General features: G+C 41.1%; 1 protein-coding gene across 1 annotated transcript in view; it reads right to left on the bottom strand.

Moving 5' to 3' along the window:
• LOC139451673 (centrosomal protein of 89 kDa-like) overlaps window positions 1-24,215 on the bottom strand; it is a 30,754-nt gene that overhangs the window by 2,124 nt on the left and 4,415 nt on the right. Inside the window, exons 2-20 of the mRNA XM_071232996.1 lie at window positions 22,784-23,007; window positions 20,916-21,064; window positions 20,229-20,320; window positions 18,957-19,118; window positions 17,917-17,998; window positions 15,563-15,757; window positions 13,550-13,699; window positions 13,223-13,371; window positions 11,699-11,749; window positions 9,519-9,602; window positions 8,557-8,660; window positions 6,520-6,635; window positions 4,627-4,807; window positions 3,525-3,588; window positions 2,633-2,736; window positions 2,316-2,415; window positions 1,977-2,018; window positions 1,180-1,269; window positions 485-531 (exon numbers count right to left, since the gene is read on the bottom strand). Coding sequence (XP_071089097.1) covers window positions 485-531; window positions 1,180-1,269; window positions 1,977-2,018; window positions 2,316-2,415; window positions 2,633-2,736; window positions 3,525-3,588; window positions 4,627-4,807; window positions 6,520-6,635; window positions 8,557-8,660; window positions 9,519-9,602; window positions 11,699-11,749; window positions 13,223-13,371; window positions 13,550-13,699; window positions 15,563-15,757; window positions 17,917-17,998; window positions 18,957-19,118; window positions 20,229-20,320; window positions 20,916-21,064; window positions 22,784-23,007 — 2,186 coding nt within the window. The remainder of the gene's footprint in view (window positions 1-484; window positions 532-1,179; window positions 1,270-1,976; window positions 2,019-2,315; window positions 2,416-2,632; window positions 2,737-3,524; window positions 3,589-4,626; window positions 4,808-6,519; window positions 6,636-8,556; window positions 8,661-9,518; window positions 9,603-11,698; window positions 11,750-13,222; window positions 13,372-13,549; window positions 13,700-15,562; window positions 15,758-17,916; window positions 17,999-18,956; window positions 19,119-20,228; window positions 20,321-20,915; window positions 21,065-22,783; window positions 23,008-24,215) is intronic.

The raw sequence follows: 24,215 nt of genomic DNA on the forward strand, positions 1-24,215 counted from the left end.
ACAAACAAGGTTGAACACACAATCACAGGTACGGTGCTGACAAACAAGGTTGAACACACAATCACATGTACGGTGCTCACAAACAAGGTTGAACAAACAAGGTTGAACACACAATCACATGTACGGTGCTGACAAACAAGGTTGAACACACAATCACAGGTACAGTGCTGACAAACAAGGTTGAACACACAATCACATGTACGGTGCTCACAAACAAGGTTGAACACACAATCACATGTACGGTGCTCACAAACAAGGTTGAACACACAATCACATGTACGGTGCTCACAAACAAGGTTGAACACACAATCACAGGTATAGTGCTGACAAGCAAGGCATCACATCTCTTCACAGCCGATATGTGGTGCCTTCCACAAGGGCCACTATGTACCTCAGTGTCACACAAGCAGGATGCGGGTTTGAGTCAGAGTAAAGTAGTGTCACTTGTTTGCCAGATGAACCACAAACCAGTACTAGAACCCACCTGTCAGCCACAGTGGAGAGTTTAGCTGCTGCCTTCATCTTGTACAGCTGGAAAGTCAAGAGTTGGAAATAACTGATTACTTATTCTATTCGTCACATGCTATTATTAGTAATGGGCTTGTACAGGGTAATGGTTACCTACACTGATCAAACAAGCCAAGGGGAGGAACCATCGTGAGGAATACCCATTAGAACAGACATCTATTTGACAAAAGAACTTGTAATCATTCAACACACAAACATTCAATCTAGGTAAGGTGAGGTGAAATGGGGTTTAACATTGCTTTCAAGACAATTGCACTTACCTGTATACACCAAATGCGGATCTAGCATTTTTAAAAGGGAGGGGTCCAAAACATTCATAATTCTCTCTCAGTGGGTTGGGGGTGGGGGGATTGTCTACCTTTGGTTTCTCTCAGTGGGGTGGGGGTGGGGGTGGGGGTGGGGGTGGGGGATTGTCTAGCTTTGGTTTTTCTCTGTGGGGTGGGGGTGGGGGTGGGGGATTGTCTACCTTTGGTTTTCAAAGGTAGGGAGGGAGGAGGAGGGAGGCTGATTGGCTGATTAGAAAGTTGACCTGACGTGACCACCAGTTGAGGGTTTATCTGATCTTGACAGAGATATACTGAATCATAAACAAAAGATCTGATCATAGTGAGATTATTTACACTAGACAAGAATGTATCCCTGTGTGGGTACCTTGAGCTTCTCCTCCAGCTTGCCGACTGTGACAGTCCTGGCCAACATCTTGTTCATGGCTCGCTTACTCTCACTCTGCTGCTCCTTGGCCTGGGGAGACAAACACCATCAACACCATCATCAACACCATCAACAGAACATCTCACTTACACGGTGTCACCTACACTAACCGAGAGTCTTACACTCACTGGGACATTCACAACTAAACAACATCATGCTCATTCTGCTCATGACCAAATCATGTTAAAATGTTAAAATAACAAAATGAAGAAAATACGACTTCCTCTTTTCTGATTTTGTGGGGAGGCAGCACTGACTCACAAACATGTTATGTCCAACATGTCTAATAAGACTTGAAAATATGATTAGGAGTATTATTGCTGAAATATGCATAAAATATGCAGGGTTCCTGCGTCTTGTGAAACCCTACTAAAACACATCTCCAGTAATGTTACAATGTACAACATACTCAGGAAGTTTTAAGAGTCATTTCCGGAGATTCTAAATTGGACAATGTTATTTTTTGGAGGAATGTGTCCAGTGACATGAACTCCACAGATGTATCTGGCAACCGCAGGTGAACGCAATGGGCAATTGATCGCATTTATAAGTGGGAGAGATATGACAATCTGTATAAGTAGAAAAGGTACATAGAATGTTGCGCCCCTCATGGTTTATTCTCCCTGCAGTGTTTCATTGCACGAAAAACAACTCCCGCTTGTCATTTATTTCTTAAAAAGATATATTATTATCCTGGTATTGTAGCACCATGTAAACGTTTCACAAAAAATACTTACAACTTTAGCATATGTATCCCTTTCTGCTGCAGTTTTTTCAGCCTGCAAAGCAAAAAACATCCATGCATTAGTGAGCATTGTGCAAGTACTTCAATAAATGATCCAACCTTTCTGCACAAACAGTTCATTAATCGAGTCAGATCCAGCAGTTGATAAAAACATCCTAGCCCATCGGGGTACGACAACATGCGTTCAACCAAGTGACCAGGTCTGACAAACTGATCCAATATGTCATCTGTTACAACAAGCAAATTCCTGGTATAATCTCACATAGAACTTCTGCAAACATACTTGCGCCTTGATGGTACTAGCCAGAGGGAGATGTGAAGCAACACTGACCAGCTTGATGACAGTGGCAAGGTACTCCTGGGTAGTCATCTCCTTGTCCTCCGACTGCTCCATTGCAGACTGGAACACCATCAGCTTCTGCTGCGCCCGCCTGCAACACATACAGATCTCTCACAACCCTACACAACACCACACAACACTACACTACACAATGCTACACATCACTACACGACCCTGCACTACACAACACCACACTACACAATGCTACACATCACTACACGACCCTGCACTACAAGACCCTATACAACACTACACAACGCAACCCTACAATACATGGCCCATTTCTCTACTTTGTGCACCATATTTACCTGACAGCCTTGTGAAGAGCCTTGATCTCTGCATGGAGTCTCTTGTTCTCAGCCAAAAAATCTGTGTTCCTCACCGCCAGACTCCTTCTCTCCTCCTCCAAGGCCTGGCAACATCAGACCGCCATACAATAGATCAGAGAATTAAATAACCTTCAACATCTTACGTTTTCAGGATAAATTACAGTGGGGGGATCAAAACTCGGCTTTGGCACGACAAGTGAATATCTCATAACCCTGAGTACTCAACCCTACAAAATTTCTTAATTTAAGTAAGTAATCCCTCTGTACAAAACACCATTTAATCTGGAAAACAAGGAAGATACAATGGAAAGAATTTCCTTGATTTTTATTCTCAGCTCCCTGGGAAGTATACAACCCAAGCTGCCTGTGAGGCGCTAGAAGGTTAACAGTCAGTCACATTACCATCTCATTCTACCAGGTACCCATTCACTGCCAGCTGAACAGAGTCATTTTCAATAGTGTCACCTGTCTAAAGAGACACCACATGTGAGATCACTATATAATGTCTCAACATTACTTATTAAACAAGTGGCCCAGTTGTTGAAGGTGCCACAAGTTGCAGAGCAGAGTTCACTCCCTTAGCTGTAACAGAATATTCTGATCCTGGGTTGGAATGCTAGATTTGCCCTGATTGGAGTACCTGGTTTGCCAGGACCATACCCAAGCTCACCAGTTTCACCCAAAAGATATCTCTTCCACCTGCTTCACCGGCAACTCTCACATTCAAACTGAAACCCACTCTACATCTTCCATGACTTGCCTCTTCATCAGCAAACACAGGAATAGGAGAGGTGTGTGTGTGTGCAGTTCAGTAGCAGAGCCATAACTGTCTCCCTATATATCTCTCTCTTCTCTGATATAAAGTACTTACCTTTATCCTATTGCGAAAGGTTTCCGTTTCTTGAAAGTGCTGCTCTTTCTCCTCCGTCAAAGACCTGTGTTCATTCAAATATCTAGGTAACTGGGAGGTTCAGTTGCTACTGACTATCAACACTGTGAAGGTACTACTGGATCAACAACTAATAATTACATATGCATTCCCTTTCTACCTTAACATCATGTTAATAGTCATGAACTGGTTATAATAAATGTGGCTGCTCCATAGAGTCAATTTGTAACTTTCACAAACATGTTGGTGCATGGAGAACAAGGAGAGGGATCTATAGCTTGTCTCCTACAGGTTCTGCTTGTGTTTGTTTGCTATATTTCTTGTCCAGACAAAACTATTACCACAGATACGACTGCTGCGATCAAACTAAAACAAAAGATTGTTTTTATCTTAAAGGCCCATTCATGACCAACTCGTGTTATTCCGGAACTCTTGCCCCTCTCATGGCCATTTTTGCGACCGGGTTCCGTCTAAGCGCAAACGGGCATACCTAAAACAATTATCAACTCGTTGCGTAATGGTCCACATAGATTTCCCCATATATTATATATATTGCAGATGCAATTTAAAGCACATCTGGACATGCGGAAATAAACAGTATGATTGAACACATTTAACTGGGTCTTGGGTATATTTTTAGATGCAAGACATATGTAAAATCAAAATTATTTCTGAGGGATTCTTTGACGAAGAACTTGAAATCATACGCGCATTCTGATTGGTTTGTCGTATTTTCGCACATAACATTAATCGATAGGGGGACGAGTCTTCTTGCAGGTTACGGAAAGGGGCGAGTGGTGACAAATGCTTAAAAGCCATCACTATCACCAGCTTGGTCCTATGTTATACCTATTTTCTCTTGGAAGAGTGGAATGAACTAAATAGTAGTGCTGTGGTTGTTCTTGGGGCACTGTTGTTTATTTCTCCGATTGCAATCAGAATTAAGTATTAGAATGAAGAATTAATCATCATCATTACCATTTTTTGGTCAGGATCATTAATTGACCAGGACCAGAATATTATACGTACTGGTCCTTTAGAAAGCTGATACCTGCTGCAGCATATCCCACACAAATGTACTGACCTCTTGATGTCGGCGATGCTGTTGATGTGGTCCTGCACGGTCACCTGGCTGCCGGTGGTGAGGAGGAGAGCGTCATGTTTGTGTCGCAGCTCGGAGAACTTCAGTCTGGTAGCCTCCAGGTCTCGCTCCATCTCCAACTTTTCAGACTCGGATACACTCAGCTTCTTCGTCAGCCTGGACACTGGAGACATCATCAAACATTCCCTTACTACCAGCCTCCCCAACATCAAACAATCCCTTACTGTCAGCCTCCCCAACATCAAACATTCCTTTACTGTCAGCCTCCCCAACATCAAACAATCCCTTACTACCAGCCTCCCCAACATCAAACAATTCTTTACTGCCAGCCTCCCCAACATCCATCTCTTACAACCAGCCTCCCCAACATCAAACAATCCCTTACAACCAGCCTCCCCAACATCAAACAATCCCTTACTGTCAGCCTCCCCAACATCAAACAATCCCTTACTGCCAGCCTCCCCAACATCAAACATTCCCTTACTGTCAGCCTCCCCAACATCAAACAATCCCTTACTGCCAGCCTCCCCAACATCAAACAATCCCTTACTGCCAGCCTCCCCAACATCAAACAATCCCTTACTGCCAGCCTCCCCAACATCAAACATTCCCTTACTGTCAGCCTCCCCAACATCAAACAATCCCTTACTGCCAGCCTCCCCAACATCAAACAATCCCTTACTGTCAGCCTCCCCAACATCAAACATTCCCTTACTGTCAGCCTCCCCAACATCTAACATTCCCTTACAACCAGCCTCCCCAACATCAAACATTCCCTTACTGTCAGCCTCCCCAACATCAAACATTCCCTTACTGCCAGCCTCCCCAACATCAAACATTCCCTTACTGTCAGCCTCCCCAACATCAAACAATCCCTTACTGCCAGCCTCCCCAACATCAAACAATCCCTTACTGTCAACCTCCCCAACATCAAACATTCCCTTACAACCAGCCTCCCCAACATCAAACATTCCCTTACTGTCAGCCTCCCCAACATCAAACAATCCCTTACTGCCAGCCTCCCCAACATCAAACAATCCCTTACTGTCAGCCTCCCCAACATCAAACAATCCCTTACTGCCAGCCTCCCCAACAAACATTCCCTTACTGACAGCCTCCCCAACACAAATTCCTCTTAATTGACAGATTTTCTTTTCGAAAATTGAACTTGCACAGTAGTAAGACGAAAATGACCAGGGAAGACAAAAAAAATCGCAATTCTCTCCTCTTTAGATACGACCCATGAAAATCCGGGGTAGAATAGGTCTTCAGCAACCCATGCTTGCCGTAAAAGGCGACTGACTATGCTTGTCGTAAGAGGCAACCAACAGGATTGGGTGGTAAGACTAGCTGACTTGGTTGATGCATGTCATCGATCCCATATTGCGTGGATCAATGCTCATGATATTGATCACTGGATTGTCTGGTTCAGACTTGATTATTTACAGACCGCCGTCATATAGCTGGAATATTGCTGAGTGCTGCGTTAAACAACAAACCAAACCAAACCCTCTTCAGATACACAGATCCTAGTCTTGATTCCTGACCAGAGGGACAAGATTTAAGGATGAGCCCTCCACGTAACAGCCTAATTTCAAATATAAAAGAAAACTAGAAAAGCTTTTTCTGATAATAATAATTTAACTGATGGTTACCATTTCGACACTTCAAAATATTCCCTTTCCAACAACATGTCCATTTTTCACATCAGAGAGTCTTTGACTCCAGCTGACTTCAAATTCCTGACATTTGATGAAAATTTCATCTTGGGTCACAAACTTGGTCAGTGTTATTTCTGTTAAAAATCATCTTCTGTTATGCATTTTAGACCTACTTCAGCTCCATTTCTAAGCAACTGTGAGAGAAAAGTACTACCTTCCTGCAGGTGGGCATTGAACATTTCCTTTGACTTGAGTTGGTTGATCTCGATCTGTTCCATAAGAACCTGATTCTCCTCCAGCACAAGCTTGGCCTGCTCCTGTAGCTGCTGCCTGCAAGACACAGAGTCATACCATGTATACAACCACTGGGAACTGTATTTCAGTCACAGTATCCTCACGAGATGTGCACAGAAAATACTTTGGCATACTTTTGACTTTTTCTAAATTTTGTTTAGCTTCAAGTTACTTTTCCTAAATACTGGGGCGGGTGGGGTAGCCTGGTGGGGTAGCCCGGTGGTTACAGCATTTGCTCGCAATGCCGAAGACCCGGGTTCAATTACCCACATCAGTACAATGTGTGAAGCACATTTCTGATGTTCACTGCTGTGATGTTGCTGGAATATTGCTAAAAGTTGTGTAAAACAAAACTTATTTAATCCCTCCTAATTACTATTTGGGAAATAGACAAGTATTAACGTGAAGCATAAATGTTCAAATCTAACCCTAGATATTTTATTTCAGATCTCTTTGGCTCAAACAAATAAGCTCAAAGATTATTACGAAACAATCATCAAATTATTTAACTGTTTGGTTATTGAGAGTTGAAATGGTCAATTGTTCCATCTATGTGACATGATAACATCACTTATCAATTGTGATGTCATACAGGAATGTCTCCCCTCCTACACATTGGCAGTATTAATATTATTGACAAAGTATTATAACTTAAATAAACTGAAAGCAGTCATACAGGAATGTCGCCCTTCATACACATTGGCAGTATTTGTATTATTGACAAAGTATTGTAACTTAAATAAACTGAAAGTAGTCATACAGGAATGTTGCCCCTCCTACACATTGGCAGTATTTGTATTATTGACAAAGTATTGTAACTTAAATAAACCGAAAGCAGTCAAAACACCAGTTTTTTCTGTGAAGGTGCACAGGTTTCAAAAGCGTGTAGACAATTCAATCTATTACAAAGATACGTGACATTACACATATTGATCTTCACTGAAGTAAATTGACGTCAAACGTCATGAGATGTCATATCACAATTGTATCCTACACCCATAAGCTCCCTTTTCTCCTGAAGTTGCCCTTCACCATCTCCTAAGCCTTGTCTGTATAACTAAGATATTGACACACTTCTCCCAGAACACCCCAGACAGTGTACCCTGTCTACATCCCATCTGCATCCACCATCTGATCCCTGTCCTCTACACTGCCATTTTCCTGATCAATGTACATCAGCATCTTTTCTGGACCAACACAATGCTGCTTTCGACACCAAATCAGATAATAGGAAGGATGATTTAAATAAACAAACATGTAACACTGCTGCAGACAAACCTACCTCTTTCTTGTAAAAATGGAATATCGACAACCAGCAAGTGTCTGTACAAGCACAAGTTGTGAGCAAGCTGTTCTCCTCACCTGCTTGAAGCTGTGCAGTTAATTATTCATGACTTAATTATTCAAGAAACAACACCCACCGATCAGCACAAACTGGCGAAATATTAATGAGACTAATCTCACTTTCCCTTCCCAGACTAATTATATCTCCCAGGGAGAGATTTCTGCCACAGGCTAATTAATGATGGATGCAGTCACCCACCACGCTCGTATTCTCACAATCAACAGTTATATTCCGGTGTAGGTTGATTCTCCTTCACTTAAAATTGAATCTATGAATTTTGTAACAAAAGCAATCTGTTACTAACCTACCTTTCAATCAAACTGAAGATATCTGTTTGCAAATACTGTAAATCTTGAAATTTTAATGTGAGCATGAAAAGAATGTCAGTGGTCTTTGCTCACATCTATTAAACTTCAAATTTAGTTGTGTGTGTTTGGGGGGGGGGGGGATTATATCAATATTGAATTTCATTTTTGGCTCGGGGTCAGGAGTCACTTTAATTTTAAAATTTACAGTATATCTGTTATTTGTCAAGATGGTATTATTAATAATTGATTGGAAAATATATGCATGGCAAATTCGTATTCCCAAATTTGTATGTGGTGCACCTACCACTCTGTCATGCTGAGAGCTCCTCTGCCAGACTGCCCCGTGTGGAGTTTCTGGTTCTCCTTCACGATGTCCTCGGCCCGGCGCTTCAGACTCTGTAGCTCCTCCTGGACAACACGACAGTCAGTCAGTGCATGGGTTCAACAAAATACTGCATTCAAGGTTCAATTTTATTATATTGAAGAGTTTGGTCATATGTTGTTTTCTTGAGGGTCAAAGCATTATTTTAGGAGCTGACATAATATGTGTGTTTTGGGCTGGGACGAGTCCAAATTTACTACCCAGGTGCCCACACCACTATTACCCGACCCTACCCGGGTACCCACTGTAGGTCTCAGGAGATGTCTCAAAATGTCCAAATGGGAACATTTTAGCATAGCCCTGACAAAATGTATTCAGATACATGTATTAAACAATCTGGTCATACATACACTGAAGTTGAATTTAGTTATATCTTTATTCAACCACATGAAAAATCAGAGGGAATGGGTGCATAGTCAGAAAGAAATATGAACATTAGTGACTTGTAGTGTAACCATAGAGTTCTAGATATTTTTTGTCATCAAACAATATATCATGTGACTAACCCCGGGTCCGGGTAGTCCTGTGGGTACCCGGGTCCTACTCAGTACCCGAGTTACCCGTCCCAGCCCTAGTGTGTTTGCACATGCTTGAGTGAGTGAGTGAGTGAGTGAGTGAGTGAGTGAGTGAGTGAGTGAGTGAGTGAGTGAGTGAGTGAGTGAGTGAGTGAGTGAGTGAGTGAGTGAGTGAGTGAGTGAGTGAGTGAGTGAGTGAGTGAGTGAGTGAGTGAGTGAGTGAGTGAGTGAGTGAGTGAGTGAGTGAGAGTGCGTGGAGGCAGTCTGAATAATTATTTTGAGAATGTAATCACAAACATTTTTGTCACATTTTTCTAGCTTGTGACCTTCACCTTTGACATTCCATGGGGCCCTGGAGAGAAGCATTACCTGATACTGCGTGATGACATCATCCTTCTCCTTCAGCCTGGCATCGTAGGCAATGAACAGGGGGGCAAGGTACTTCTTGTTGATCTGAAACAGCATTCCATTATCAGGCATCGGGATGAAATCGGAAATACAGAGACTACAAAATGGTAATTGTTTGGATTGCTTATGTTGGTAAAATGATGTAATTTTCACACTCGAGCCTGCTATCAACTTTTATAACACAGGTATATACTTTTGTCCAATGGGTGTTCACTATTTTCATCAGGTGGTGTACATTTACATGCTGAAGAAGTACTGTAAAGTATACAGTTTATAGCGGTGAGAAACCCTCAGCTTTGTGAAATGTGTACATTTAAGCATGACAGACCTTAAGTGTAGTTCGTGTGATCTGCAGTATAGCGTTTGTGGAACTGAAGTAGACAGAGAGAGACTTGTGCCAGTACTTTATCTGGACATAAATGTACTGCCACTCTGTCTTTTACTGATAGTTTCATGGAGAAATAATGAAATGTTTATTAGTTTGGCACAAGAAACAAACCCTACCCTTATCATGCTTATTTGGACTTAAAAACTGTCATCGATCCTTTACCACTTTACAGGGGATAATTATACATGTGTTGTGTGAAAAGATATGCCAATAAAATCTTGTGAGTGAGGAGTCCTTGCTTGGTTTGGACAAGGATATACACACAAACCACAAGGAGACTCTACTTTCGTAATAGCAAATCTTTCTGAAGAAAACATAACTAACCACAGGTGGAATGATAGGGTTCGACTCATCCAAGAGATCCATAGCCAAATAGGTTCCTCACAGTGTCCACAAACAAGACACCTCAATATCGTGCTGCAATAATGTCACAAGACGCACCCACAGTCTTGACAAAAGTTGAAGCTTATAATGTTTCAATGAAATCCAATAGAGTCCAAATGTTTGTGAACACAAAATAAAATCTGTTGACTCGGGCACCGACACGTCAAGATACCTGCTGATGTACACAACAAACATCTACATCCAAGGGGCACAACAGCCTGCACACTGCAACCTTTATACACAAACCATCCCTGAATGTACAAGTATACTGTTCCGTGGTGGAGGAGGTTCATCAGACAACACAAACAGGTACTGAAACTGTATTGTACAGTACAACAAGCATTGTGAGTGCAACAAGTCCATACAAAGATTCCTAACTCACACTCCGCAGTGTACAGGCTACAAGATAAGGGAACATGGTAACACATGGATCTGACATACACAAGATTGAGTGCAGGAAGGTAAAGCCAGTGCACTTCGGTGTGATAAATGGTAACACAGGTTATGGCAGGTTGACCTACATTCAAGATACCTTTGACCTTGGCTGATAAGGTTGGGACATTTGTACTTCTTGTTGACATGATATAAGTAAAGGTAAGTTGATATGAGATGTAGCTATTGCCGTCTGGATAATCTAGTTCTTTATGTTGAAATTGTTGTACTGTTACCAAAATTTGTTGAACTGTTACCATTGGTTACCAGAATTTGTTCTAGTTACCAGAAGGTATTTGCTGTAAAGCTACCAGAATTTGCTGATGGTACAAGATGGTACAAAAATTTGCTGATTATACAAGAATTTGCTAATGGTACAAAAATTTGCTGATGGTACAAGAATTTTCTGATGGTACAAAAATTTGCTGATGATACAAGAAATTGCTGATGGTACAAGAATTTGCTGATGGTACAAACATTTGCTGATTGTACAAGAATTTGCTGATGGTACAAAAACTTGCTGATTGTACAAGAATTTGCTGATGGTACAAAAATTTGCCGATTGTACAAGAATTTGCTGATGGTTAAAAAATTTGCTGATGGTACAAGAATTTGCTGATGGTACAAGAATTTGCTGTACAGTACCAGAAGGCATTATCTGTTCACTTACAAGAATTTTCTGTACAGTACTAAGATTTGCTGTACAGTACAAGAAAGCATTTTCTGTGCAGTTACAAGAATTTCTGCAAGTACCAGAATTGGTTGTTCAGTTATCAGAAGAATTAGCTGTACAGTTTCCAGAATTTGTTGTACACTTGTTGATGAAAGTAGAAACCTTCCTGCTTCTCTGCTTGTATTGTACCTGACATACAGAAACACTTGGGTGAGACCTCCATGCAACCTTGTGGCAGCTGTGTATCTAGGTGACTATACTTACCAGCCAGGATGGAATAGGGCCCCTGTCAGGAAGGCCACTGAACTCTCTTGACTGGAAAAGAAAATGAATGTGAACAAACAATTCAAGTTAAGACAACATGGCTACTGTATGTGATATGATTACTGTACGTCTAGTGTGGAAGGAAAGCCAAGACTAAAGCTGGTTGGAATGTTTATCAGTTTTAGGAACTGAAATAAATCAGTCCCAAGGGGATGCTGGGTTAGGATTGGTCCCCAGAAACTTCTCTTGGTAAAAAGACTTGACCCTAGTCAGGCTTGGTTTGTTTGTTTGTTTGTTTGTTATTTAATGCCGCACTCGGTAATATTCAAGCTATATGACGGCGGTCTGTTAATAATTGATTATGGAACAGACAATCCAGTGATTAATATCATGAGCATCGATCCACACAATTGGGATACGATGACTTGCATCAACCAAGTCAGCGAGTCTGACCACCCGATCCCGTTAGTCGCCTCTTACTACAAGCATAGTTGCCTCTTACGGCAAGCAAGGTTGCTGAAGACCTATTCTCTACCTGGATCTGCTATGATTCCAAATTGTGTCCCTTGCAGTCAAATTGGGAAACAAATGTATCGCAATTTGGAGTCATAAGCGCCCTGGTCGCTTAGAAAATTGGGAGGCAACTTCTAAACCATCCACAACAAGTTCAATTTGTTTTCCGAGCTTGAACGGAAGTGAACAATAGTGCTGTGACAGGAAACTCGGGTACTTGGTTTGGGTGGGTCCTGAGTAGACCCTGTGCCCACACCACTACCAAGACCCGTGGTTAGTCAATTGAAATATTGTTTAATTAGAATATCGTCAACAACAAAACTCCTTGGTTACACTACAAGTTACTAATGTTCACATTTCTTTCTGACAGTGCATGCATAGTTTTATTAAAGGTAAAGGTTCATTCCACAGTAGGGGGCAATTATCGGAGCAGGCCGATTAATACAATGATTACAATAGTTCTGAGTGTTTAAATTTGAGACTATCTTTAAAGTCATTCTTTTCTTAAATTTTGAGACTTCATTCAATGCAACAATTAATGTAAAGCTAAACATTAATGCCTCTTCTTGTTAACAGGCATTTTTTATATTCCAGCGCTCGACATGCAACTTGAAGAGGGGAGAGACTTGAAGAAGCAAGGTAGGTTCATCTCTGATGAAAGCTCAAAGAGTCAAGGCTCTCAGGCATGTATCATTTCGGTGAATCCAACAACAAAAATGGATACATGGACACTGGAATAAGTTCCATTTATTGAGAGGAATGAACCTGCATGTTGGTGAATCAAGTCTAACCATCAGCTTTGGGCTCATACAGGGGTGAGTGAGTGAGTGAGTATGATTTTATCCCGCTTAGCAATATTCCAGCAATATCACAGCGGGGAGACACCAGAAATGGGCTTCACACATTGTACCCATGAGGGTAAACGAACCCAGGTTTTTGGTGATACTAGTGAATGCTTTAGCCTCTAGGCTACCCAACCGCCCCTGGCTAACACATGAAGATGTTCCTCACCTGAGATGCAAGTCTGGAAGCATCATTTACAGCCTGTTTCTGGCTCAGCTCAATGTTGAGTTTGTGCACGGACTGTTTGAGAACCTCATTCTCCTCCTTCATCTCCTCAATCTGCTTCCGAAACAACAGCGAGGTCGCACTCTCCGTGTCTGATACAGAAAACAAGTGGAAATTAAATCTAGTTAACATGTATCCAAAACATTGTCTATTGGCCCAAACTTGTCCTTTTTCTTCTTTTCATAAACATTTTACAATTTTACCATGGGCTGTCATGAGGAAACACTTTATTAACCTCAAAGCCTTTGGAATGAGTTTAAGCTAAGCTACCTCCCTTCTTGACAGCTGACGCCACCTGGCGGAGAGAATGGAGTTCCGACTCCTGTTCCTGAACAGTGTCTCTCAGTCGATGGTTCTCCATTTCGATGCCCACGATTCGTTCCTTCACAGTCACACGTGCTGACTGGGTTGATGAGAACACTAAACATCACAAGTATGAGTAAGTAAAAAATTGACTTTGCAGATTCAGTAGACATACCAAATGAACTAATAATGTATATTAGTTTCAAAACTTAAGTTTGTCGGATAAATGAGATGGAATATCTAAAACAACTCCATGGAATCTTTTATGGTACTGACCAATGCAGTCTCAATATTTACTTTTCATCTTAGAAATATCCTATCCCATATATAAACTTGCAATCACAGAGAATTTTTCATACTTTTCCCCCCATATTGTGTTCTGTGCAAGACACTCAGTACTAGAATGTATTAAATACACTCCACTAGAAGAGTGAGCGAATGAGTTTAACATCGCAATTAACAGTATTCCTGTTTTATCACGACATATCAACTTAATGTGGGAGGAAAGCCCCCCAAAATGCTGGTGGGAGAAGTTTACCATTTTGGTAAAAACCACAGGCACAGATGTGGTGCTGACAAACCTGGAAACATAATTTGGGTGAACCAAGATTCAAATCAATGATCATAGGTTCTGGCGTGCCCAGGGGATGCAACTCTGCACAGCTAATTGCGGTGCCTTATACAACAGGGCCACCAGTGCCCCTCCACAAGAAGAACACTACCTAAACACATTATTCACTGTACAACAGGATACAAGGAGAAATGATACAACAGGATACAAGATACAAGGAGAGGAACTAAACGAAACCTATCCTTTATCACAATACTACATCAATAACAGTAATCAACAACAACGTCAATTGGTATATTTTTTTACATTCAATACCTCATACACCCTTTAAGAACCAAATACTCTTACAAGCTACAACCTTTAGGTGAAACTTATATCACTGGGTCTCAAACAAGTGCCAATTTCTGAAGATTTTGTCAACCAAGTGACAACATTCTGACACCTCGTCTGCCTTGGTAAAGACATTATATTGTGAGTAAGTAAATATTTTTTGCTTTGGAGAAACCAATGCAGGCTTCAAAATTCATACTAGTTCGCTAACCAAAAGGCTGCTAATTATGCTGAGGATATGTAAAATTCTGACAATGGTAGTCCTCATTGACTAGTCCCATTTGAGGGATATAATTCTGAACCAGTTGTCAGTTGACATTTTTGTCTTGTTCAAGCAGGGCACGCTTCAAACTCAGAGGACTAGTGAAATAACATTTCGACTAATCCTCGAGAGTAGTCTTTAAGTGAGTGAGTTGGGTATAACGCCGCTTTTAACAGTATTCCAGTTATATCACAGCGTGTCAGCTTAATGTGGGAGGAAAGCCCAAAGTGATGCATGTCTCGGACGTTTACCACTTCGGTGAAACCCACGAGCACAGATATGATGCTGACAAACCTAGAAACATAATCGGGGCAAACCGGGATTCGAACCAACAATCATAGGTTTCTGGCGTGCCCAAGGGACGCAATTCTGCACAGTGAATTGCGGCGCCTTAGACGAATGGGCCACCCATGCCCCCAGTAGTCTTTAAAAAGATAAGGGTGCCAACAAGCATGGATATGTCACCGGACAGACAAAATTTCATACTCTGGACAAATCTGGCACATCCTGTGTTTCCAGTGATCAAGCCCTGGCACCTGTGGCGTGCAGCTCTGCACATTGAGTTGTGGGGTCATCATTCTGATAGAGAGATGGGCTTCACTCAAGTTTGCAACGGTATTTTCTTTATCCTGACTGCCATCACCAAAAAAATAATTTCGAGTTTATGATAGGCTAGAACTGCGATACTAGTTCCATAATTGTGATTTATCTCGATACTGATTCCCCATGATCACACAAAGTTTGAAGCAGTTCCTGAAGGGTGTACAACGTATTGAACTGCTCTACGGTTAGAAGCTCATTCTGATGAGGACCAAACCTGTTTCATTATTGGTTAGGCTCTGAGTGTTGGCCTGCAACACGTCTTCACTAACAGTTTGGTTGTGTTCTGGAGGCTGTTGTGAGTTGGAAGTACCTGCCACAACATTTTTCTCCAGCCATTCCTGCACTGGCCGAGTCTGCTTGTCTGGCTGAGGTACCCCTTGGCCATCACTCAAATTATTCATGTTACTGTCTGTAGCAATAAAGTCGGTTATCAACACAGTGGATAGCTCAGTCTCCCCCACTATGGTCAACCCACCTCCTTAACAGTATATTGTGAAAAGGATATTTTAACACAAATGCTCTGATGTGCAAATGTTATTTACTAGATAACAGCATTTGACATCAGTTTGCTCACTCTTAAAATGTTGATAGATCTTTTGGAATAGATTGTATTTCTTATTTCATTTTCACAAAGATTTTTGGATAAAAAATTTGAATGTTTCACAAGATAGGACCACAACATTGTTGGAAACGTCTACTCATATGATATTTAGGAGGTTTTTTTAAAAATGTTTTGATTCCAACATTCATTTCACTTTGCAAATTTATAAGCCCTTGACTGCCTGGGTAAAATATTTTACAGAGATGAAAACTTCTTTCTAATTCAGTGTTACACCTTTCTCATAGTGAGTGAGTGACTGAGTGAGTATGGTTTTACGTCGCTTTTAGCAATATTCCAGCAATATCACGGCCGGGGACACCAGAAATGGGCTTCACACATCATTTTTCGTAGCTTCAAAAACTCTATCTTAAGACTGAACTTCCACTTTGTTGATGAGAGAGAGGAATCAGAGGAAACACAGCACAACGGTTAAAGCACATCAATCAGCAACACCAACAGTATTTAACCTTTCACATGAGCTTTTCTAGAATTGTATTTGTCATTTTAGCCAGACCAACTTCATTTCTCGACTTACAGAATAGTCAACACAAAGTTTGTTCAAATAATGACTGACAAAAAAATAATTAGATTTTCAAATATGTTCATTTATTTTTTTGGATTTTTCATCAAACTTTTTACCTCTCAAGATTATTTTAAAAAATAACCTCATATCAACCCTGACAACACCTTAAAAAAAAAAAGATGCAATGGGGCCCACTTGCACGAAGTGATCATAGCGCCACGACTGTTGTAAGTCCATTTTGGAGTATGGGAGTTATCGCTAAGATCGCTTTGTGCAATGGACCCTGATCAGTATATAATTGTTTGTATTTTGGATTTATGGAGCCAAATTGGGCCTAGGGAGGAGCAAAAAAAACCCACAAAAAAACAAAACAAAAAAAAACTGGGAAAATCTTGAGGAATCAGAAACCAACTTCTACAAGGCCAAGAAGCAAAACTTCTTGAAGCCAGTGTTTGAAATAATCTTAAAACCCAACAAGACAGTCAGGCAGGTGACCCATAAGTGTTGCCTGCCATTCTTCAAAGTTACCTGCCTGCATTCTGACGTTATAAATATTGAAAAATCACAATAAATAAGGGACAATCATTGGGCTAAAGCACTTTGTTGACATTATGCAAAACTTAACAAGAAACGCTAATAATAACAAATTCACACACTACAACCGGCATCGACTATGTGTATACGACAATAATCAGCAAGCAGTAACTTGATTGGCAGAGCTGCAGCAGTCGTCCGATGAAATTATTTACACTTCTGCTGATGGCAAGTGACAATAGCGGAATAAAGTGATTGATATTTTAGTGTTGTCTGTAAATTATCATAAAATTGGTCTGGCCTTGTTTCAGTTTTGAATGTCATAACTTTTGTATATTGAAAACATTTTCTTATTGACTATTTCTAATAGCTAGGATCATCAGTGATTGAACACAAATGAACAGCCATATTGCCAAAGTCATTATCACAATTCTTCATGTAAAAAGTAAAATACTGTCTGATGACAATAATCAACAGTGACACGTGTGCGGTTCTAGTGAAACAAGTGAAGAATACATAAGGAATTAGGGTAAATGTAAATCAAGTTCAGGAATTCTTGTGCTTGAGATTCAGAAACCTAGATTAAACAGTTGTAACAGTTGTCATCTTTTGACAAATGACCTGTGCCCTTTGAAAGTGTACAGCTATCCATTATCAGCAAGATCACATGCTGATTTAAAGATGTTAAGCATAAAAAATTGGCCAGCTTTTGGAACAGGGACGTTTGGAATACATGTTGATGAGAAATATAGACTGAAAAATCTGAATTTGACCAAAAATTGGACAATGAAAATCTAAACTGTTACATCTGATCGGATCAAGGGAGATAACCATGTAGAAAGACTGTCTGTGCAGTTTCCAATACAGCTTATGTTAGAATAAAGACTCCACCACAGTGCCTATACCTTACCTTGCCGTGTGGAGCCTCTCCTGCTGCCACGGTGCATGATGGGACTGCCATGGCGATGACCTCCAGGCACTTTTCTCATTGTCTGCAACAGAGGTTTACTCTGAACAAAGTCACCTGCCTAAGGAAACACCACACATTTAACAACCTGTGTGGAGCATGGGGTAAGACCTAATCCAGAGACTCTCAAGACTTATCCATTTGGAGCGTGGTCACACATCCACAGCATTGATCCTTGCCATTGTATTATATCTCCATTCTATTATGATAAAAACCCTTTACCCACCTGTCCCCATAGCTCTGTTTTGAGCCCGAAAGGTATGGTATGGTACTGTTGGTTGTTTAACTCTGGACTCAGCAATATTCCAGTTATATGACGGTGGTCTGTAAATAATCGAGTCTGGGACAAATAATCCAGTGATTGACATCATCAGCATTGATCCACGCAATTGGGATACGATGACATGTATCAACCAAGTCAGCGAGCCTGACCACCTGATCCCATTAGTCGCCTCTTAAAAGCATAGTCGCTTGAGCCCAAATGGAACCACACCTAAACCAGCCATGCCTACTTTTATGGAACTAGCAATTCTGTGCTAAGTTTGAGATATGAGTGATGAAGGGAGATGCCACTCCTGAAACAAAGCAATGGTGGCGAATGGGTCCAGGGCCCTCTTGCACAAAGCGATCTTAGCGTAACGGCCATCATAAGTCTATGTAAAAGGGAGTTACGATCGCCGTAGCGCTGAGATCACTTTATGCAAGAGGGCCTAGGAGTGTAATACATTGTATAATTGAGTATGATGACTGTTGTAGTCATTGTTAGTCCTGTGTTAATATACAGGAGTAATTACACTAAGATGCCTTATAGAATTCTGCTTTCCATCATCACCAGGTCGATGTACGAAGCAATCTTTGCACTGAGCAGATTGTACCTCTCATACCTAACACAGATTTTCAACAGGCATGGCGCTAAAGTTGTTTTCTACAACAGCACCCTGAAGTATGGTATGTATGCAGTTGAACGTATTGAAATAACTCACCATCTCATCAACATCAAACTCAGGCATATCATGAACAGCTTGCATGGCCTCTCGTACATCCCGTGTTGTCCCCATCATGGAGCCCTGCAGCTCCCCACCATGGGACTTGACGAAGGTCTCATCCACCATCCCTCCTCCGGCACCAATGTCCCGGGCAGTCTTCTGTATGGGGGACATAAGATAGGAAATACAACCATCATCACTGTAACCATGGGAAACATACAACCATTGTCACTGTAACCATGGGCATTGTCACTGTAACCATCAGAGACATTCAACCATTCAACCATCATCAATGTTACCATGGGAAACATACAACCATTGTCACTGTTACCATGGGCATCGTCACTGTAACCATGGGAAACATACAGTCATCATCACTGTAACCATGGGAAATATACAACCATAATCACCATAACCATGGGAAACATAGAAGCATCATCACCGTAATCATGGGAAACATACAACCATCATTACCGTAACCATGGGAAACATACAACCATCATCACCATAACCATGGGAAACATAGAAGCATCATCACCGTAATCATGGGAAACATACAACCATCATTACCGTAACCATGGGAAACATACAACCATCATCACCATAACCATGGGAAACATAGAAGCATCATCACCGTAATCATGGGAAACATACAACCATCATTACCGTAACCATGGGAAACATACAACCATCATCACCGAAATCATAGGAAACATAGAAGCATCATCACCGTAATCATGGGAAACATACAACCATCATCACCGTAACCATGGGAAACATACAACCATCATCACCGTAACCATGGGAAACATAGAAGCATCATCACCGTAATCATAGGAAACATACAACCATCATCACCGTAATCATAGGAAACATACAACCATCATCACCGAAATCATAGGAAACATAGAAGCATCATCACCGTAATCATGGGAAACATACAACCATCATCACCGTAACCATGGGAAACATACAACCATCATCACCGTAACCATGGGAAACATAGAAGCATCATCACCGTAATCATAGGAAACATAGAAGCATCATCACCGTAATCATAGGAAACATACAAACATAATGCATAATTACTGCCACAATGGGAAACATGCAACCATAAGCACTGTAACCATGGGAAACATAAAAACATCATCACCGTAACCATGGGAAACATACAACCATCATCACCGTTACCGTGATGACCCTGTTTCTATATCCCCTCCAAACTTGTTAGGGCGGGGGGATAACTATCTACTGCGTGATCCTTCCTACCCCTTTAAACCTTGGTTTGTTGGGCACAGCGTACAGATCCACGTCATTCTGGTTGATGTCTGTCCTCTCCAGCTCGTAGTAGAATGCTCCCCCTGGAGAGAGATACAAATATTCACAACCTCCCTCTTTGTACATCCTTAAAACATAGGTTAGATCATTCAGAACTACATGTATAAGTGAAATCATATAGATCAACACATTACTGCATTAAAAAAATCAAAGGTATGGAGTCATGTCCATATATATCTATACTGATGTTTCTGACCATGTGTTACAGCAATTGTGTGGAAGGCAGGATTTCCAGAATAATGGGGAAGGGATTTATCCAGGATTCCATTTGGCAGGCACTTTGGAAAAAAGATTGTTATTTTGCTCAAATTGGACAGTGAAATACAATTCACCTGTACAAAGCTGTTATTTATTTAGTTATTTATTCCTGTGTAACATGACTTGGTAAACTTCTAATTCCAATTTGGGAATATTTTTGACCAATGCTGCAGATCTGGGGCCAAATATCAGCCTCTGAGCGGACCTTGATAAACCCCTATTGGGTCTGAACTAGCAGGGTTCCTCGGTACATTACTTGGGCTGAACTGCTATAGTCCAATGCATTAAGTATTATAACTCCTTAAGATAACAAGCTGAGAGATATCATCACATTGCACGCCTGATCTTAGATATACCGACCTGGTCCTTGGCCTTCACCTCTAAAGTCGTCCACATCATGCTCCCTGCCCCTCCTCAAACTGCCCGTGGAAGGGATGCGTGCTGGTGCTCTATTTGATATGGTACTCCGTTTGTCTTTTTGATATGTTCCAAAATCAACACTAGAATACCTGCAAGAAACCAGGGCAATTAATATCTTCATATTCTAGAGGTTTAACAGTACAGTGGGGGCAGGATATGATATATATCCTGATACTAAGGGTGCAATACAATTTGTATCCTGATACAGTACTTTATGTCCAAAGTTGACATCTTGCAGGTGAATCACAACCCCGAATCATTTGTTTTCACTTCCAGAGATAGAAGTTGGGATACTGTAGAGCAGAAACACATAGACACTTGGGCTGTTACGATTCACTCGCGTATTCGGTGAATCGAACCCTATCCATTCATGAATTCGTTATTCGTGGCCACTAGAATCGAATATTTATGAATATGCAATCATGTGCATTTACATACCCTGTACCTGAAAATATACATAAGAACATATTATATGCATAGATTTCTTCATGTTTTTACACCAAAATAACATATATGTATCATGATACAGGGATTGAATTAATGACAATCTTACGTGACCTGTAATGGGATGTCTTCAGATCCTTGTTTAGCAATAGCGAGAACTAAGATCCGATTTTAATGAGATTGAATTAATGATGTATTGTATCGTGGGCCACATATCCAGAAACAATACACACTGACAATGTCTCAGTTTCCCACAAACCAAATAAGTTATCTTTCAGGATCGTTGACAACCATACCTCCGTCATGACTAATCATATGTTAATGGTGTGACGTACGAGTTCATTAGTAGCAGTACTAATCATGCTCATCTGGAAGTTTAATCTTTAAATTTTTATCCTCAAGTGTTTGAAATAAAAATAAATTTTTTTACCAGGCTGCCATCAGGACCCACAGACTTCAGAAGCTGCAGGCCTGACTAAACTCTTCAGGCCCTCATTAAAAAAACTGCAGCTTATTATGACAAATAAATTGACATGCAAATTTACTGCAGATCAAAAAGACCCATACAAATTTGAAACTACGGGCCCAACACAAGATCTACCTGCCACGGACCTACAGAAAGGTGCTTATTTCTAACACGGCCTACCACCTACAGTGAATGTTCGGTCAAATGTTTTGTAAACCAACTACTACAAAGTATAAGTTATTAATTGTAGTGAGACTTGTGTCTTTCTGTTTTAAATATGGGATGCCATCTTCCCAAGGCAAGGGAGTAAACTGACTAAAGTCCAGTTTCCACCCTTGCCGAACTAGGCTCCAATAATGGAGTTATATTTTGGCTGGACTAACGAGTCTATGCATAGTCCAATCAAAACCATGTTATGATGTCGACATTCGTAAACAACATGGACTTCAACATGCAGATTTCGGTCGACTGCAGGATTTGTTGTATCGTCAACATATATTTCCCAAATCTTTTCATGTTCTTAATCTAGGTGCTCACGTGATTTGATGCACTTCTTGCGGTAAGACCTGTTTTATTACAACATATACCTTGATCATCTATCAGATCGTCTTGACTGTGTGACACCATTTTTTTAAGCAAATGCAAGTGATACGAGAGGTGGATTCTGTTTGGCAAGGGTGGAAATTGGACTTTCATAGTCAGTTAACTCCCTTGCCTCGGGAAGATGATAGGACACATGAAAAAATAGAATTCATCACCAGAGTCAGTCTTTTTTTCGCACAAAGATACAGACACAATTACAATGTGGTATATTTTTCATTCATACTGTTTCAAATAGAAGGTAATAGCCATAACATCCAAATCTCAGAGGGAGATGAAATATTGTCTTGATTCTTACCCTGGTTCCTCCATTTGTTGGTAGTCATAGAGACTGCTCTCGGGGTCGCTAAAGGGTTCATCATCAGAAAGAGGCTGTGGTTGTGCCACCATGCGACCGACCATGCTGGAGTTGAAGACAGCCGAGGAAAGGCCTACCCCAGTGCCTGGGGGAGTCTGTGGGGGTGGGGTGCGAGGCACTGCCAGGAAGGCAGCTGTAGGTAACAGGGCTGCACCTATGTGGGCCTACAGAAACAAAAGATGCTAAATGATGGTATTTCTGTCTGCATTAGATTTCCACTTAGCGTATTCGACGTAATAAACACCCCACTCTAATAAGCGCCCACGGCAATATTTGCTAATATTTTGGCAAGTGAACAATCCCAATTAGCACCCCTTCTGATTGATCAATGTACACTTATTTAGACTTTTTTATTCGTGTATGATACGCACTCGTGTGTTATATGCACCCTTAATTATGGGCAATTAAATTCTGGACAAATATATCTGTCGTATATAAACATTTCAGGCTGTCAGCATAAACCACGAAATTTACGATCTTTCAACTCTGTCTTTTTTCACCAAAATAATATTCTAATAAGAGCTGCCTATTTCTAATTTTGAGAGCGCTCTGGGCGCTTATTACGTCGAATACGGTACTTTTCTAATTTGAGCATCAAGGAAAAGATATTGAGTGTGTGAGTCAGTTGGATTTAACACTGCTTTAAACAGTGTTCCAGTTATATCACGACGTGTCAGCTTAATGTGAGAGGAAAGCTTGAAGTGCTCAGAGATTAACCACTTTGGTGAAACCCATAAGTACAGAAATGGTGGTGACAAACCTAGAAACATAACCAGGGAGATTGGGTACGGTCGGCCCAGTCGTCTAAGGTGATGCAACTCGCTGTGCAGACTTGCATCCCTTGGGCAACAATTGTGGGTTTGAATCCTGGTTCGCCCTGACTATGTTTCTAGGTTTTTCAGCACCATACCCATGCCCGTGGGTTTCACTGAAGTGGTAAACGTCTTAGACCTGCACCACTTCGGGCTTTCCTTTGTTGACCGGCTGTGATATAACTGGAATACTGTTAAAAACGGCATAAAACACAACTCACTCACTCACTCACTAATCAGGGCAAACAGGGTTTGAACCCACAGTCATAGGTTTCTAGCATGCCCAAGGGACGCAACTCTGCACAGCTAAATGCAGCGCATCAGATGACTGGGACACCCGAGTCCCCGACAAGATATTGTGGCAGCAGTCGAAAGACTCTTTCATCATATTAACAGTGGCATTCCTTCTGTAAAATAATTAAAAGACATGTACTTCTCTCTCCCACATGTTTTCCCAATATACAGAAATACAGTCCATACAATACATCAATGCTCATGATATCAATCACTGGATTGTCAGGTCCAGATTCGATTATTTACAGACCACCATCAAATAGCTC

This window comes from Haliotis cracherodii, unplaced genomic scaffold (genome assembly GCF_022045235.1).
Source record: "Haliotis cracherodii isolate W230 unplaced genomic scaffold, xgHalCrac1.p SCAF_10, whole genome shotgun sequence".
NCBI lineage: Eukaryota > Metazoa > Mollusca > Gastropoda > Lepetellida > Haliotidae > Haliotis > Haliotis cracherodii.